General features: G+C 35.6%; 1 protein-coding gene across 1 annotated transcript; it reads right to left on the reverse strand.

The window, feature by feature from the left end:
• Positions 1-1,715: 1,715 nt before the first annotated feature.
• On the reverse strand, positions 1,716-11,616 carry LOC128184353 (uncharacterized). Its single transcript, XM_052853794.1, has 9 exons — positions 11,501-11,616; positions 9,412-10,760; positions 9,106-9,191; positions 8,791-8,925; positions 6,640-6,876; positions 5,936-6,104; positions 5,453-5,597; positions 4,872-4,991; positions 1,716-4,705 (listed from the first exon to the last, which is right to left on the reverse strand). The coding sequence occupies exons 2-9, from the start codon at positions 10,715-10,717 to the stop codon at positions 4,378-4,380; spliced, it is 2,526 nt and encodes an 841-aa protein (XP_052709754.1). The 5' UTR covers positions 10,718-10,760; positions 11,501-11,616; the 3' UTR covers positions 1,716-4,377.
• Positions 11,617-17,797: the final 6,181 nt, after the last annotated feature.

Below are 17,797 nucleotides of genomic sequence, written 5' to 3' on the forward strand. Positions count from 1 at the left end.
TTTCATGGTCAAAATAAACAGCCACCCTTGAAATGAATTCTGTCTGACAATTATGAGCTATATAGCACCAACACTACAGGTCAATTCATTGAACACAGGTCTAATCAAAGAATGTCTAATCTTTGGCCCCATACAAAGGAATGTTTGTCAGGAAGCAAGCTTTTTTTTTTTTTGTTTTTGTAAATGGCCAAGCCCTCCCCCTGTATTTTGCATGACCGAACATTAAACTGAGATCTTCACATCTTCATAAACAATGGCACAGTGGCACAAACCCTTGAAATATCTTCTGCCCTAGTTAATGCTAAATAGTACATGTTTCTTTTCTGCCCAATTAGACCGTTTATATAGGGTCCATGACCAAGAATTACTCAGTGTATGGTCTCTAGACAAGAAAAAATTAAATCCCATTCATAAAATAAATGATTGTAAACACACTTCATATAGGTAACCTCAAAACTATACTTATGATAAGATAATTTTTAAACTCATAGTGAATAGCCAGGTATCTTAGCAGGGAGGTATACTTTTGTATATAGATCCATTATCTAAGGGAAAATATAAAACTTTATAAACAATGATTTAATGTACTGTGCTATTAAATATAAGATTATATATATTAATTTTCATACTTCCTATGAGAGCAAGGAAAGGTTTCACAAAGTATCACAATTGTATCAAGATGATTTTTTAGGCAGAATTCATACAAAAAATTTAAAGAAAAAGTGACATATGCATTAAATACCCTTTTACATGCGAACTGGTTATATTAAAATAGAACAAAGCAACACCAATATATGATGTTAGTACATACATATAAGAGAATGCCATATGTGTAAAATAAAATGAATGAAATCCATTGAGTATTGGTTTCAAATCTTTGCTTTTGAGCAAAAGATAAATATTGGCCAATATCACCAGGATTTTGGGTGCCAAGTCATTGAGTAAATCAATCTATTCAAAACATCTTAAATTCAAAGTGCATTGAGCAGGTGTCTATTTTTGCAATTTCTTTGTTTTTTGGCAAGAATTGCAACCCCTTCTACATGTATGTACATAATAATTATTTATCTGTTGCAACTAGATAACTTTTGCTATGGATAGCTGTGAAATCATTTTTATTTGTGGGGGTCGATATTCGGTAGCCAAAATTTCCACGATTTATGGGAATGTAATTTCATTGTTAGCAAGTTTGGTATAATTCTTAAATATTATATTAAACGAATGCTTGTTCTTTGGGATGTAAATTCATGGTGAAGTGATACCCACAAAAGCCACAAACATTGGTCCTCCACAATCAATTATGATTCCACAGTACTTAAGATTCCTTTTGTAATTCCTCACAATGCTTACAAAGCAACTCCTCAAAATTTCATTTACATATTACTAATGCAGTTAAAGAGTGAACTGTGCTTTATCAACCCTCCAATTAAACCCTCTCTTCCTCTACATTCAGATTAACAATAACAAGACCAGCCCCCCCCCAAAAAAAAAAAATTATAAAGATTCTTCAACAGGAAAACACAAAATACTCACCAATATTAACATATTTTTTTATTGACAATTATGGACAATAAATTTATAATCTAAAGGAATAATCATATAATACCAGTACATTATCAAAAAAATATAACAACTGTAATAGTCAAATTCTCAATTTCAAAAAAAAAAAGAATACCATGCAAGTTAAAGGAATAAATAGCTGAAAATTTTTACACGATTTGTACATTATCAAAATACTTTAATAAAGGTTTTCAAATCTTTGTTTCATTTTAATATGCTTTGGTGATTCTTAAGGTGGTATGGGACATCTGTTGGTATATCTAATGTGGATTAAAGTAAATTACAACTGAAATACTTTCACCTGTTTAGAATTTTCAAATTTTACAATATTTAACCAAAAAATGTTTTAAAATTTTTTGAAATGTTAAAATCTTTTAAAATCCACAGCGGGATTCAAACTCATAACTTGCAAGACGTGAGCCCTCCAACCCACTGTGCTACGCTGTTAGATAACAACTTTGGAAAGGGAACTACTTATAAAATTATACTTGATTTTATTATTTTGATAAATAATACGCCACAACATGTAGGTGTCCCATACCACCTTGACTATATTTGCAATTGCTAAAAATTTTTAAAAAAGACACACAACACTGACAAAATCTTTTTAAAAAAAAATAACCAGAAGAAACAAATTATTGCAGCAGTTTTGAAATTTTTTCTATCAAAATCCACCCACACGTTCTCGTTTCATTGCAAAAAAATGTTGAAAAGTTCAAATGAACAAAAATAAATACCCACAAAGCCAGAGTAGGACAAAGAAGGTCTTCCACAATCAAAAAAGAAAACAACAGATAATTTGCTTGTTTGCTGCAGATTCTACTTCAAGAAAATCTAGAATCTGCCTTAGCAAGATGCCTGCCAATTTTGTTTATTTGATGAGTAAAATTTTGGTGAATTTTAGGAGATTTAGATATTTATACCAATCTGAACTAGAAATTTGAAAAATAATCCCAAAATCATGGAAAATAGATATGTAAATATATAAATTACAGGAGAATGCAGCATGATCTGTTTAAAACTGGCCCACAAAGTTTTTGACTTCATCATTTTTAAAAATTTCATTGAATACAAGCAAGAGAAAGACATACAGCACATTTGATTTACAAGGTAATAGAAAAAAATAAACCTTGCAAACAATATGTCTACAAAATCTGGGATAAAAATTTGTCTTACGCTACAAAACACACAAGTTGATAAGACATACACAGTACACACATATTTGTTCTCTCAAATTCTGTTTGGTTTCTGAGATATCATTTGGTGTAATCAAATAGGCTTACATTTGGCACAAATGCAATACAATAAATAAAAACAAAAACAGATAATAAATTAACATCATTTTTTTTTACAACCTCCATTATTTATCAACCTTGGTAAAGTTTTCTTTGTATACACACATGCATATATAATATATATTTATGGTAAACACAATAAAATGTTTCACACCAATAACAACAATTAACAGTTTGCCCTATATTTTAACCATTTTGAACTACAGGATAAGTAACCACTTTTCATATAATATTAAACAAAGAATCAACTTACTGCTAAAAGGGGCAGAACTCTCCAGGTTAAATATTGCCCTGTTCATTTAAAACCCAAAGAAAGATTACTGTCCATGCCATGAAGTCTTTATCTTACAATATCTATACCATTGCATTTCACCTGGACAATTCTAATGCAATGGAAAGTATACTGCATGCATATTTATTGCTAGGATAATTTTAGAAGTAATCATAAATATCTAAAAAATAACAGACAGTCCTGAAAAGCGGCCATTTATAATTGGTGTTCAAGTACATGTTTCCTATATTCAGACAATATACATGGGTAATAATTTCCCCCACTCATAAATTACCTGGTACATGTACCATTTTTAGAGTAAACTACCATTAAACCCCTTATTTATCTCAGTATTACAGACTATAAGTTAAACCTTCTATAAGAACTTACAATACTTAACTGACATACAAAGAGAGCTACTGCACAAAGTCAGAATGAGATAGCCCGTTTATATCTTTAAATTTTAACATGATTTTGCACTTTATAATAGCACTAACAGAATCTACAACATACCAGGTGATTCAATCTATAGCTTTGGAGTTCTCAACTCCAACATTTCACATTATTTGAAAAAAAATATAAATCAAATATGCTTAATAAACTGTTAGAAAAACTCCCCACATCTAAATTTACATGAAATTAAACTCTATAAAATCATACCGATAGCCCCTGAAAATATATTTTTTTCTGCTGTAAACTTGCACCACTATGGCTGTTTTATAAAATAGATTTCATAGAAAACAAATTTTCCCCCAAAAAAGTATCAAAATTGGTCTCAGTTGCGTATACAGAAATGTAATATATAGATATCTTGTAAATTCAAATCGATAATTATAAAAGCTGAATGGGCAAATCAAATATACACAATTTTTTACGGGTTTTTCATTTCTCAATAAATCATTTTTTTAAAAAACCTATGGTACATTACACATAAATAAATATATAAATGGAAAGTAATTGAGTGGTGCCCATGCAATTCTAGTGCCTTGAAAGTGAATATTTATTTCCAAGACAGATTGATAAAATATGTATTGACGTCCCTGCCCATGAAAAACCAGTATTTTCTAAAAAAAGAAATACCTGAACACCTGAAAAAAACACAAAAACAATGTCATGATACTCTAAATACCTCTATGTAATCTACAATAAAATAACACTACTTCCATACACCTACAGCGGGAATGACTTTTGAAACTATAACCAGAGGCAAATCTCTGCCTGCAGTGTAATCCAAAATCTAAATGAAGCACATTATGGTCTATTTTGGCTGAAAATCTGTTGATGGGCCTCCACTTCAGCTGTTGTTAGGGGCACCGCATCGTAATTAATTCTCTGGACAGGTGGATGTACGGACGACCGCCGCCTGCCTCCGCGCACCACCTTACACTGTTTACTGATCTCCTGACCGTCAGCAGAAGGACAATCCTGGCTGAAGGCTGTGGTGTCCGTTTTACTGTTGAAGGAAGTTGGGTCTGATTCCTGGGAGGGGGAGGGGTCTCCCCCACACTTTGTGTCCATGCTGTCAATGTCCACCTCAGGAACCACTTGTAAGGGACCTGACTCAGAGGACATGGCTTTCCTGGTAAAGATAATATAAATTCATTGCATTTTAAAAATGTTGGCTTTAAAGGTCTCAAAAATACATTGGTAAAAAAACTGATTGCATATTTCATATTAATAACATATAAATGTTGAAATATTCTTTATTAAAAAATTCAAGTTCTCTAAAACCATCAAAACAGTACCACTTGTCTATGATCCCGGTCAGGGCCACCAGGACCTGGGAGGCGGTGAAGCGACTGTCCGGATTCAGCACCAGGAGTTTCCGGATAATGTTGATGGTGTCACTGGATACTCTGTCATCCCTGAAATCGGAGACAACATCAGTAATTCACATCAAGAGCCATATTTACTTGCCTATGTCACATCGATAAGTCAGAGGTACTTTTTGAGGTAAATATTGCAAGATTTACTAATGTCACTCCTATAAGTGGTGTACTGTGGTTTCATCAATATTCGTTAAGTACCAATTCGTGGATTTCATTGTTTAGTTGATCCACGAAATTAAATGTTCATTGAAGTGCAATTTTTAATAACATTTTGTGTTGATAGGGTCATTGGCCATGAATTTACGTATCCTTGAAATTGTGATTTTCACATTATCCACGAAAATTGATGCCCTTGAATATTAATGAAACCACAGTATATAACTGCCATGATGAAAAGATGAGAAACAAAAGTGGGAACAATTTTGTTGTTTGGTGTATAGAGTAAAAATAAATCATAAATGCAGTACACATGCACTCAGTGTTTGAGATGGGCTTACTGAGGAATGGTGTATTCAGCTGCCTTGATCTTGGAGAAGAGTTTCTGTGGCACCACGTCATAGAAAGGGAATTGTCCATACAACATGGTGAATAGGACCACGCCCAACGCCCACATGTCACTGGGCTTACCCAAGTACGGCTTAGCTACAACGACAGGCACAGTCAATTAAGGAGCCATAAAACAAGTCAAGATTTCGGAACTTGTTAATTACTTCAAATGCATAATTTGATCCATTTTTTGAGTTTAATTTTTTCCCAACAAGTTTCATTAAATGCTAAATTTTAATCTTAACATTCATAGTTAACAAGAAGTACACATATATTGAGGATAAGCAATACATGTGTATCATTGAAAGGTTTAAGGTTTGAACCCTATAAAAACCGACCTATTCAATAAAATGACACAATCCTACTCTCTACATTTCAAATTTTTTTCTTAATTTCACAATATCAAACCACCCCTACACCACACATTGATTTACCGCTGAGGACGTCGGGGCTGATGTAGGCGGGACTCCCTCGCTGATCCTTCAGGTAATCGTTCTCCGACACCAGGTGTTTACCCAGACAGAAGTTTGTGATCGTGATTCTACGCGATCGCTTGTTCAACATCATGTTCCCAAGTTTTAGGTCTCGATGGACAATGTTTTTCTGCAAAACAATGCAAATTGATATGATTAAGAAAAAAAATTGCAAAATTCTTCCTTAATTCTGGAAAATAATATTAAGAGCAGTGTCACTCTTGGCAGGAAAAAGAGAGTGATATTCATGTAACTAAAAATGAGGATATTTGTTGTTCATCATGCCAAACCATGATAAAAACAACATGGATGTAAAGTGTCTTTAAGTTTTATAATTTAAGTATGTTTTCCCCACAAACAAATATTAATGGAAGCTAGGACAGTCAGTTAGCTGGTAAATACTAACATAAATACATGTACTTCCTTTTTCCTTGTTTGGTTTTAAGTATAACAGCATATGAATTTTAACATTTAAAGTATATAACGTGATAAAAATGATAGGACTTACATTTACATGTGCTTCCTTTAAAACACTTCTAAAGAATATCTACTGATCTATCTTTGAAACTGTAAAATTTTTCCATACTCAATACTTCAGTCAATACCAGTCCCCATTAATAAAGAAATCTTTTGGCTTTTTTAAATGTCAATAATAAAACAATAACCTTGTGTAGGTTCTCCACAATGCGTACGATGTCATAGAATATGACGATGGCTTCCTTCTCCGACAGTTTCTTCTCCCTGATGACGTAGTGCTGGAGATTGATCAAGTCCGCGTTCTTGCTGCTGAAATCGTGGGGGGTCAGGCAGTCCAGCACCAGACAGAGGCGCGTCTTCTTCTGACCGGTGAACTCCACGTGACCCCACTGGTCCAACGTGTCTCGTTCCTCCCACGCTTCATCCTTTGGAGCCAAAAAAATAATAAAATTGAGCTTAGTTATTAATCGCATTTAAATACACTATTTATCTATCTATTTATCCTGTGTTATAAAATTGCACTGAACGAAAATACTTATCAATTAATTAATCCACCAATTAACAAACTTATTCTAAGCAAACCAATCTTAACCTTCTTACATGTCTTATGAAAGTAAAAAAATCACGCATGTTATTTTTCTAAATCTTTTTTTTTTTTTACTTCAATACACACTTGTTAACTACATGTAACATAATCTTGTTTATCAGCCGCATCACAAAGGGATAACCCTTCCTCCACCCTTTGGGGTGTATTTTTACCCCCTTTGACAGTATTTTCCCCCTCACCTGTCCTTGCTTGGACAATCCATGGTGGTGTACCATCCCCATTCCCCTCTTAATCCTTTATCTTTTATTTTCTTTAACCACAGACTGTAAACTACTTCCAACATAACCCAATTCATAAGCAAGAGCACATAGTTATAGCCTCCCCTCTTCAAATCCCTTGGTGTGTATTTTTATCCCTTAGAACTGTACTTTTACCCTCCCCACCCTTTCACTTTCATATTCCTTAACCACTGTAAACTACTTGAAATATTACCTAATTTATCAGCCACAACACACAGTTATAACCACCCCTCTCCCCGTCTTTGCCTTGAACAAACAATGGTGAAGTACAACCCCCTTTGGTTTTTAATTTTTCAACATCTATAAGGTGGTATGGAGCCCCTCCATATTGTGACCAACTTCCGCATGAGATAAACAATAAAACTAAGTACATGTATAAAGGACTATATGCGGTATCGTCAAATATCTGCCCCCGATTTCAACCAATTTTTAAATAGTATCGTATAAAAATAAAATCTTTACAAATCATTGTATAGAGGATGCCTATAACTTTAATAATGATTTTAGTCAGCATTGCTCATTCGCTGTGTATCTATGACGTCACCTAAATGGCCAATTTCCCGCAAATTTGCAATCAAATGAAAATATTCTCATTTTTGCTCTATATTATGCATTCGGAAGTATAGAGCGCAGGTCTGCTCAAGTACGATTTTAACATATGTTTTTCTTCAGATTGTTATACACATTATACTAAAATATGGTACTTGAGCAAGCCTGCGCTCGATGTTTCCCAGTCGAAAAACCATCGGAAAACACCCATATTTCGCTACAAAACATTAACTTATCAAAATAATGCAATCTTCATGACGTCATTTCTACATTATGACGTCACTTTGGTGATAACCTTTTACACCTTTATTTCCAATATGATTTTAACTATCTTTCACCTTATTTTTAAAGCTCTTCCTAAAACTTTGATTTTGGGGGCAAAAAATGCATAAAACCGCACATAGTCCTTTATAAATGTTTTCTTCCCTGAAATTGTTATCTGACAGTGTAGCACAATGGGTTAGAGCATTCACCATCAATCTGTACATCATACGTTCAAATCCCAATGGGGAATTTTAATTTTTTATTACCTTTCCAACATTTGTTTAACATTTTTTTGGTCAAATATTGTAAAATTTGAAAATTCTAAACCAGTGAAAGTACTTTGATTATAATGTACTTTTATCCACATTGATATTGACAGGTGTCCCATACCACCTTAACTACTGCTAAACTACTTGTAATATAACCCAGTTTATCGGCCATGACAGAGTTATAATAACTCCCCTCTCCCCCTTTGGAGAGTCTCTCCCCCCTCCCCTGTCTTACCCTTGAACAATCCAGGGTGATTACTACCCCCTTTTGTCCTTTATCTTTTATTTTCTTGAACTACTGTTAACCTACATGTACCATAACCCAATTTATCGAAAACAAAAAGATAGTTATAACCTCTGGAGTGTATTTTACCTCCCTTTGACAGTATTTTCCCCCTCTCACGTCCTTACCTTGAACAACCCATGGTGGTGTACCACCCCCTCTTGGTCCTTCAGCAGACTCAGCAGGGAGTACTCCGTGTGCAGCAACATCTTGCCTTGTTTACCGTCCTGGCTCTCTCTCCTCGGCTTTTCCAGGGTCAGGATCTACAAAACACAGTCAAAACTTAGCAATATACAGTATCACTTCATCTTCATCATGACTTAGTCAACTACACATAATTCAATTTATGTAAAAATAAAGGAAAATTTAGCTAAGAAAAGAAACTAATAAAAACCATGGTTCCTTTTCTTAACCTACAGCAATTGTTGTATGAATATTCTTACCTTCAATGTATAGAAGTCATCTGTCTTTTCCTTCCTGGCCAGACATTGTACGATACTTCTGACGGGGGAGGAGCCCAGTCTGGGACCTTTAACAAGTAAAAGTTACAAAATACAATCAATACTCAATGAAGATTAAAATTTCCAAAGCATTGTAAAAACTCAATACATGTATCACTAAATAGAGGAGTCTTTTCTCTTCTTATTTCCTTTAAAAAAAAAAAAATGCTTATTTTTCCAGTGCTTACTTATCCACAGAAAATATATAAAGTCGTAATTTTGTAAGAGTAATTTTTCCATATTATATACCCAAAAGATAAGGTCCTGCTCTCTTGATTCCAACACTAGAGGGAGGGACAACAATTTCCGAGGAGGTTTCTCCAGAGGACCTCGATGACTTCCTGTTTGATGGGACAGAGGCAGCTGGGTAATTATCCTGTGACACTAGAGACTCCGAAGACGAGTGGAATGATGGGTAGGTGAACAGATTTTCCTGCGTGAACTGTGACAGGGTCGTAGACAACTCTAGGGGAGACCTGAAAGTGGGGTCGTCTGGCTGACCCAGGGGGTACAGTGGAAACAGACCATCCGATGGCAGCTGGAGTAAGGTGGAGGAACAACTGGCCGCAGGGGAGTGTGACAACAACAGGGAGTTTTCATGGTTGGTCAGCATTGTTCGTTGATGGCTAAATGCATTTCGCACAGATTCTGATGGTGTCAAGCTTCGTATATGCTCTCCCGAAGAAGACCTTGTCAACTGTCCCCTTATATTTCTAGGTAATGGGGTCCGTTGTTGGTTATGTATGAAGCCATGTCTAGACTGAACCCCCGCTGGGTCTTGCACTGGTACTCTGGTTGGAATAGAACGCTCCACTCTGGCTCTTGTTTGAGCTCTGGAGCTGCTGGCAGCCCTTTGAGTCAATCTCTCCTCCAGTTCCCTCTGGTATCTAGCACTACTTATAGACATGCCTGGACTGGTAATTTCTGCAGCTCCAACACTGCGACTCTGTACTGCAGATTGATGTGATGTTGCAGTTGCAGGTTTAGTCTGCCTTTTCGATTCATTCTGAACCACTGACTGAGCTGTAGAGGGATGTATACCCTGAGCTGACTTCTTTGACTTTCTTGTTTCTGGCACTACAACATGTGAACTAAAAACAAAAGGGTTTTTTGAGATTGATGCCACAGCCCTTTGCAACTGTGGCACCTTTGCATCAGCATCCGCTTTCCCACCATGGTTTTGAGAAACAGGTTTTCTGTTATTAATCAAAGCTGGATTTGTTATGTCTTGTGAACCTCTGGGAGTCTGCTTCTTGCTCCTGTGTGAAGACTCTTCCTCCGAGTCCTCATGTTTCCTTTTATCTGCCCTTCTCTGTACACCGCTTGTCCCTGCTGTTTCTCTGGGCTCCTGGAGCTGAGCAGGCACTCGAGAGCTGCTGTGTGCTACATCAGAATTGGTGAGTGACAGGTCAGGCTCCCTTTCTGTGATGTGTAACCCCGACTGACTCTGACTTTGGGATGAAGAGGATGATGATGAAGATGGGGGTCTTTCTGACTCCAAGTTGCTGTTATCTGCGGCATTTGTTAGCTGTGCCCGAGCATCAGATCTCTTCATTATAGAGATTCCATCTTTTCATATACTGTCATGCAGCAACAGCCTGAAGAAGAAATGAATGTGATACATTTAATATATGTACACTAACTTTATAAACCTCTATATGAATCCTTTGATACGTGATAGTATCATATTTGAATTCTAAGAATTCATTGTCCACTGTCGCCATTTTAGTGATAAAATCCGAGACACTCCATTCCTCAATGGCCGGCAAAATGGCAGGCAAATTCAAACTTAGAAAAAATGTAAATACCTTGGTATGACCCATCAAATGGATATTTTGTGGACTTTTAACTTTACATATACATGTTCAAAAAGGTTCATGGCTGCTACATTACAAGTATATGGGACAAATTCTTACTGTGACGTAAGCGTAGTCTGATCATGGAAAAATTCTTTCTATGGCAAACCTGTCTTCTACTTCAAAATACTGAAGAGTGTTCCCTAAAGAGCATTAAATTATAGTCTAGTGAATGCATAAACTTTATGCATTCACTTAGCATGAGGTAAACAGGTAAACACAAAACTGATTTCAAAAGTTAATGAGGCTTTTTGCCATATTGGAATTAAATCTATTACTTCCATTTGAGGTTTTTAATCTAACTGAATCTGACTGCCTCAAACTCGTGTTTTTCATTTGTCTCTTTTGCACGGTAATAAACTATATCATCTCCACCTTGGTTTCATTCGTATATACCCCCGGGCCACACTGTTCCCGTTCATTTGTGAAGTGATCGACAGAGTTGATACTAAAACAGAAGATACGACAGTCAAAAATCTTACCTCAGAAATATAAATATAAACAGCAAATAGTAGAATGCAACGGCTTAACATATAATGTATTGACTTTTTCCCTCGGCAAGTTCCTGTTGTAAAATTTTCTGCTAGATGGCGCTAAATTAATTACAAAGTAAAAGAAAAAACCTTGACGGTCTGGAACAATATTTCCCGAACCGGTATTCAATGTAAAACAAAACCGTTTTGTTGACCTTCTTATTTCTTTTTTTTTAATTTTCATAACTGTAATCATATTGTACAACATATGAAAACATCGTGTGCGACCAGTAGGAACTATATCAATGACTAACATGCGCGGATCTAATAAAAAAAAAAGGGGGGGGGGGAGCAGGGAATCGTTTGCAATATGGAGACAATCTTACTGTGACCACATAACAGGTTGCAAACACACCTGTTTTCACAGTTTTTTATTATATATTTTAGTGATATTTGTGCATGGATGTATGGGAAGAATATGACATGTTTCCATTGGACATGACAAATAAACTTAGACAAGTTAAAATTAGAACTTTCAAAGAAAAGAACAGGGGCGTACAAGGCGGTGCATATCCCCCACTCACAGCAATGAAGACGGAGAATAAGTTTATTTTGATTTTTATTTATTCATTTATTGATTTATTAAAATGGAGTCTAGACCCATAATGGGTCAAATTTGTGATTTTCACCAAAAACGTTTTACTTTATTAACTATTGTCAAAGAGTTAAATTTATTCACCAGTACTTTGAAGTGTCAACGTAGCTCACTGTGATAGGCGGAGGCTCGTAGTCCCTCCTTATCCACGGAGAGGGTGTTCGAATCGTATAGACGGCGTGTTATTTTTAGTTCATTTGCCTTTAAGTAAAGCGTGTTTTGCTTTTCTATTGATTATGAGAAAAATATTTAATACCATTTATATAATGACAACAATTACGTAATGTTTATGTTCTGCACATACATGTTCAATGTCGGATAAAATTAACGCTAGCACAGATATAAATACACGCTGTAATGATTAGAAAGCACCAAATAAAACAAAGGAGATAAGTACCAAGTAATGTATTATTGTATATCATTCATTTGTCAGAGAATGCAGTTCTGTATTATACATGTACATGTACTGATGCACAGTTTCAAATGTAAAGATTTTTTTTATTTAAGGGGGGATTTGTCAGGCCTTGTACGCTCTTGTCCTTTATATTGAATCTGAAAACAATAAGAGTCCGTTTTCACCAAAAAGAAACCTTAGCATAATTTCATAGGTTCTAATTTCCATCTGAACAAAACACATGCGCAGATCTAAAAAGGAGGGTGTTCGAGGGTCGGTTCCGGTGTTATATACCGGTAGTGCCTTTTCCCCCAAGCCACCCCCGGAAAAAATGGCTACATAGCAGCGTCCCCCCCCCCCCCCCCCAAAAAAAATGGCTATATAGCAGTTTTTCCCACAGAAAGCTGACTATTTAGTGGGGTATCTCTTCTTTTATAGCCAGATTACCCCCACGGAAAACGTACTAAATGCAGTAGATTCTCCCCCTGTTTTACATACCGGTCATGTCTATGGCGGACCATTCGTGGCAATAATTTGCAATATCTAAGATAATTATAAAGGGTTATAAATGCATTTATTAATATATAAAATAAAATACATGATTTATCACCCCGATATGAACAAAGGCACGCGCCATCATTACACTTTATTTCCCTTTTTTTTGGGAACATCTTTGCACCTAATTATTTTATAATTATAACTGACCAATCTTAACTTTATTTTGCAGAGGAAGGATTAAGGAGTAGTTTATTCCCGCCTATATGTCCCTAAAGGCTATAGATTTAAAATGAATACCGTTAGAATTGAAGATCTTATGATAATCTGAAGCTTCCCCCCCCCCCCCCCCCACTGGGGGAATGGCTACTATAGGGGAAACTGCTCTACAACACCGGACCCCCCCCCCTCCGAAAATGAAAATTTATATTAAAAAACACCATGAGTAAAATCGAAAATAGACATAGGGCCCCTCCGTCCTTGGCAAACACTATTATCCTCGCCCCCTCCCATCACCGCGAAAAAAATTATGGAACCGCGCTTGAAACATCTTCTCTAGCCAAGGGAGACGTATCTTTGCTAGCCAAAGCTGACAATCCACGGTGTTTCTGTATTCACATTAATAAGAAACTCTGTAAATCGTCATCCTTGGATAGCAAAGACTATGAAATGTAAATAAGTTATACTCTAAATAAACTCTAAGACACTAATTTTTTTGCCAAGAAAATAAGTGTATACTAGTATTATAACAGGTACCATCACAGCACAAGAACATACACAAATCAACATGGACTTAAACAGATAGTCACACACATTTACCAATAAATAAAAGGTGGAGAGGAACACTACAGGGCGTTAGAACATTGAGAGGGACTGATATAGGAAGTGACCATACACTTGTCCTGGTAAAGCTGGAATTGAAATCGAAAAAGATAGAGAGAATGGAACGTCGACGACACCAAGTGGATATATGAGCAAACTCAAAATTCCCACATTAGCTAGAGATTTAAAACCTCTTCACATCCCAAGAAAAATATTAAACAAGAACTCGGCATCAAACAATTCAACACCATACTGGTAGCCATACAATAGCTGACATATGTTTTGACACCATAACCATCCTTACTGAGGCACCGACAGCTAAAGAAGTAAAACAGACAATCAAACTTCTTAAGAAGGAAAAGCCACAGGGATTGACTAGGTTCATGCAGGAATGCTGAATCCCGAGGAAGTGCGAAAACTGAAACTTCTTATTGACATCTTGCAAACCATTTGGCAGACAGAACCAGCTCCGGATGACTGCAAGTTTGGCATTGTTGTGAAGCTGCCAAAGAAAGGAGACATAGCTGACACAAATTATGCTGCTGCCAGTTACCAGCAAAGTTGGAAGATCCTCGTGCACTGTGGCATCCCCTTAATGACCATTTTTATCATACAAATGCTCTACAAAGACCTCGATGCCAAGGTGATCTGCGGCATAGAACTTTCAGGCAGATTCACAATCTAACCAGGGGTATGAAAACCACCACCATCATCGTTGCAAGCCACGGGTTTTGTGTCCCTTCTGTTTGTGGAAATAGAATTTACGGCTTGCGACGATGATCCTGGACATTCCAAGAGATCCTGATTTTGCAGATGACATCGCTTTATTAGAACAGGGGATAAAGGGCATTCATAGATAAACCAATTACGTAGACAAATAGAGCAGACAGATTGGACTTAATATAAATATTAACCCCCCCCCCCCCCCCAATAAAAAAAAAATCTATGAGGATCAACTCAAATAAAAATAGTAAAGTCAAGCAAACAAGAAAAAAGTGGTGAAGGCCTTATGTACTCGAGGCACAAAGAGGACTAAATAAGTAATTTAAGTAAGTAGGTAATTGAGTAAGTTGATAATTAATTAAGTAAGTATATAAACACTGGGGCAGGCTCTCATGCACAAGAATAGTTTATTAAATGTCTAATGTAGTTATCAAAATCATGTTAATATGTTTGAGGTGGGTTTTTAAAAAAAAAATGAATTTTTGATATGAAGAATAAGAACCCTTGATATCAAATTGTAATTCTTGATATTTAAAAAAAAAAAATATGATCTCGGAAAATATTTGTTGAATCTTAAAAATTTGAATTTTTAATGTCAGAAAATGAATATTCTGGTATGAAAGAACTATTTTCTATATCAAAATATTTTGTATTTCTAAATATTTCTAAGGTGCATCTTTATAATTAAAACAAAACCTTTTAACATCTAACTGAGATTTTAGTCATTAAACTTGCAATCTATTAGATATAAAATATGCTATATGTAGTTATGGATGCAAAACATTAAAACAATTTCCCGCGACAATTTGTCCACTCAGCATGATAACGGGGATCACTGTAATATAGAATAAGATTAAGCTATTAGTATAGACAACATATTTCGCAACTCAGCAACTTTATACATGATAAAACACAATAAAACATAAAAAAAACCCCGCTAAACAAAACAATTTTAAAAACAAAACAGCTGATTAAAATAAAGATCTTGCATTCGCGAGAACCACAGAAGCGTCCCTTATACTCTCAGGTCCACAGGTTCCGTAGAAAAGAGTGCATTTTTCCAGATACTAGTATCAAGCGTTAAAATGAGTAAATATTTGGGTTGCATGAGTTACAGTCTGTCATAAATCATATTTTGAATACATACCATGCATTTAAAAAGCATGTTGGCGATAATTCCAACGAAATGGATTTGACAATTTACATTCAGTTTCTTATTTATTTCATGTATAAAATTAGAAAAATAATGTTAGTTGATAATTTCTAAAGTATCTTATTGAACTTTAAAACAATTTAATAGTGCATGATGTACAAACGTAGCATTGACTTAATTATTGCCTTTGCGTGTTATCTACCTGTAGCATCTTTTTTTTTCAAAAAATAAGCTCGTAGGTACTCAAAAACCCCTCCCACGTCAGTCATTGCACATACCGGGTGATAATGACGATCACTCGGTTGCCCCTCTCGAATTTACGATAATTTATCTAGGATTTTATATCAAAAAAGATTGGGAAAAGAACTGAACATGCCAGAGTATACTAATTTGTGAAACTACGACGACATCTTTTTTCGAAGATATTGATGACAAAAACCCACTTAGAACTGTATGGCGTATACGTATACTAGACAATCAAAGTGGATTTTTAAGTTCCTTGAGGAACTGGAAAATATACCAAGGTTCCAATAACAAAAGTGGATTTGTTATATATCAGATCTCAAAAACGCTTTATAAGACTGACTATAAGAGTAAGAGGGATGCCAGGGGGTTGTCTGAGGAGAAACTTAACTGGAAGTTCCTTTTCATCCGATTCTAGTGTTTCAGCAAAACGTTTGTAATAGATTTCGACAGAATGTCATTGAACTTCGAGATAACAAAAAAGAAGCTACGCCCATCGGAAATCTTCTTCAGTAAAATCTCGATTGAATGCGACTCATTAAAGTTAGAAAACGATATCGAAAAAATATGCACTGGCAAATGTTCCTTGAAGCATGAAAGGATAGAAGTTTATGAGATTCAAGGGAAATACTGTGCTGTAAATAATGAACTGCTATGGAAATTACGCGTAGCGGAGAAATTCGAACGATGTTCTTATGTTAAAGCCAAAATTGTGAGTATGCCAGAATGTACAGGAAATCCTTGTTTCTCGGATGAGTTACATATTGATTGTGAAATGAGTCAGGTTTTCTTAAGCTTTCGTAAAATCATGAAAAAATTACCGACATTGGAAACCTTGAAAGTAGATCCTTCCAAAATTTTATATAGCGTTTCCACTATATCCGATAAGTATGACGGAGACCCTATTGTTTCTGCACTTGCTGATTTCAGGGAAGACCCAGAAACCCTGAAGGTGGTGAGATACGGAAAAAGGTTATACAGTTTGGAAAATCGTAAGCTTTGGGTTTGCAAACAGGTTTCAAGGATAGAAAGAAAGCTTGATAAAATATCTGTTAAAGTCAAGATGGATATGGATACCAGCATGTTGAAATATTTCACTGCAAACGATTCAACTACTGTACAGATAGATAGATCACATTCCTTTTCCGGCCTCAGGGAAATTTTCTTGGATTTTCTGCAATTAGATGACAGTCACAATTAAAAGTGTTTCTCACACCATACCCATCACTTTTTCATAGACAATAATGTTGAATTCATTTAAACAAGCTACAAACATCCCGGTCCTTGCTGGGCGGACTTTATGCATAATTATTGTGAAAGAAGGTACACGTTTTTGCTAAATAGCCAACAAACTTATCGTTCTTGACACTGTTATATCATTATTTAACATCACTCTCTGAAACTGATGACGCAGTACACATTAAATAAACTCTGTACTTTAGCGCGTTTTAAAAGAGGTCGTTAAAAATGCATTGTTGAATAAGTAAACACAATCAAATTGATTTTGAAAAGATAGTAACTGTTTTATTAAAACTTCTAAAATAGACATGGGTATATGATTAAATTATCATTATAACAGTAACTGGATCCAGCGGGTCACGTCTCATTGTGAGGCGCGGATCATCTCTGGTCGGAGTTTAAATTCATGAACAATTTTAAATACTGTTGAATCGTTAGAATTCATGGTGGCTCAATTTTCGTGGTATTCATGGGAATCCCTCCACCACAAATTTTGCATCACACATTTTTAAAGAGTCAGTTTTCTCACTGAAACTAAAAACCGACGCATCCACGAAATAACAGCCATACGAATGAACAAAC

This window comes from Crassostrea angulata, chromosome 5 (assembly GCF_025612915.1).
Source record: "Crassostrea angulata isolate pt1a10 chromosome 5, ASM2561291v2, whole genome shotgun sequence".
NCBI lineage: Eukaryota > Metazoa > Mollusca > Bivalvia > Ostreida > Ostreidae > Magallana > Magallana angulata.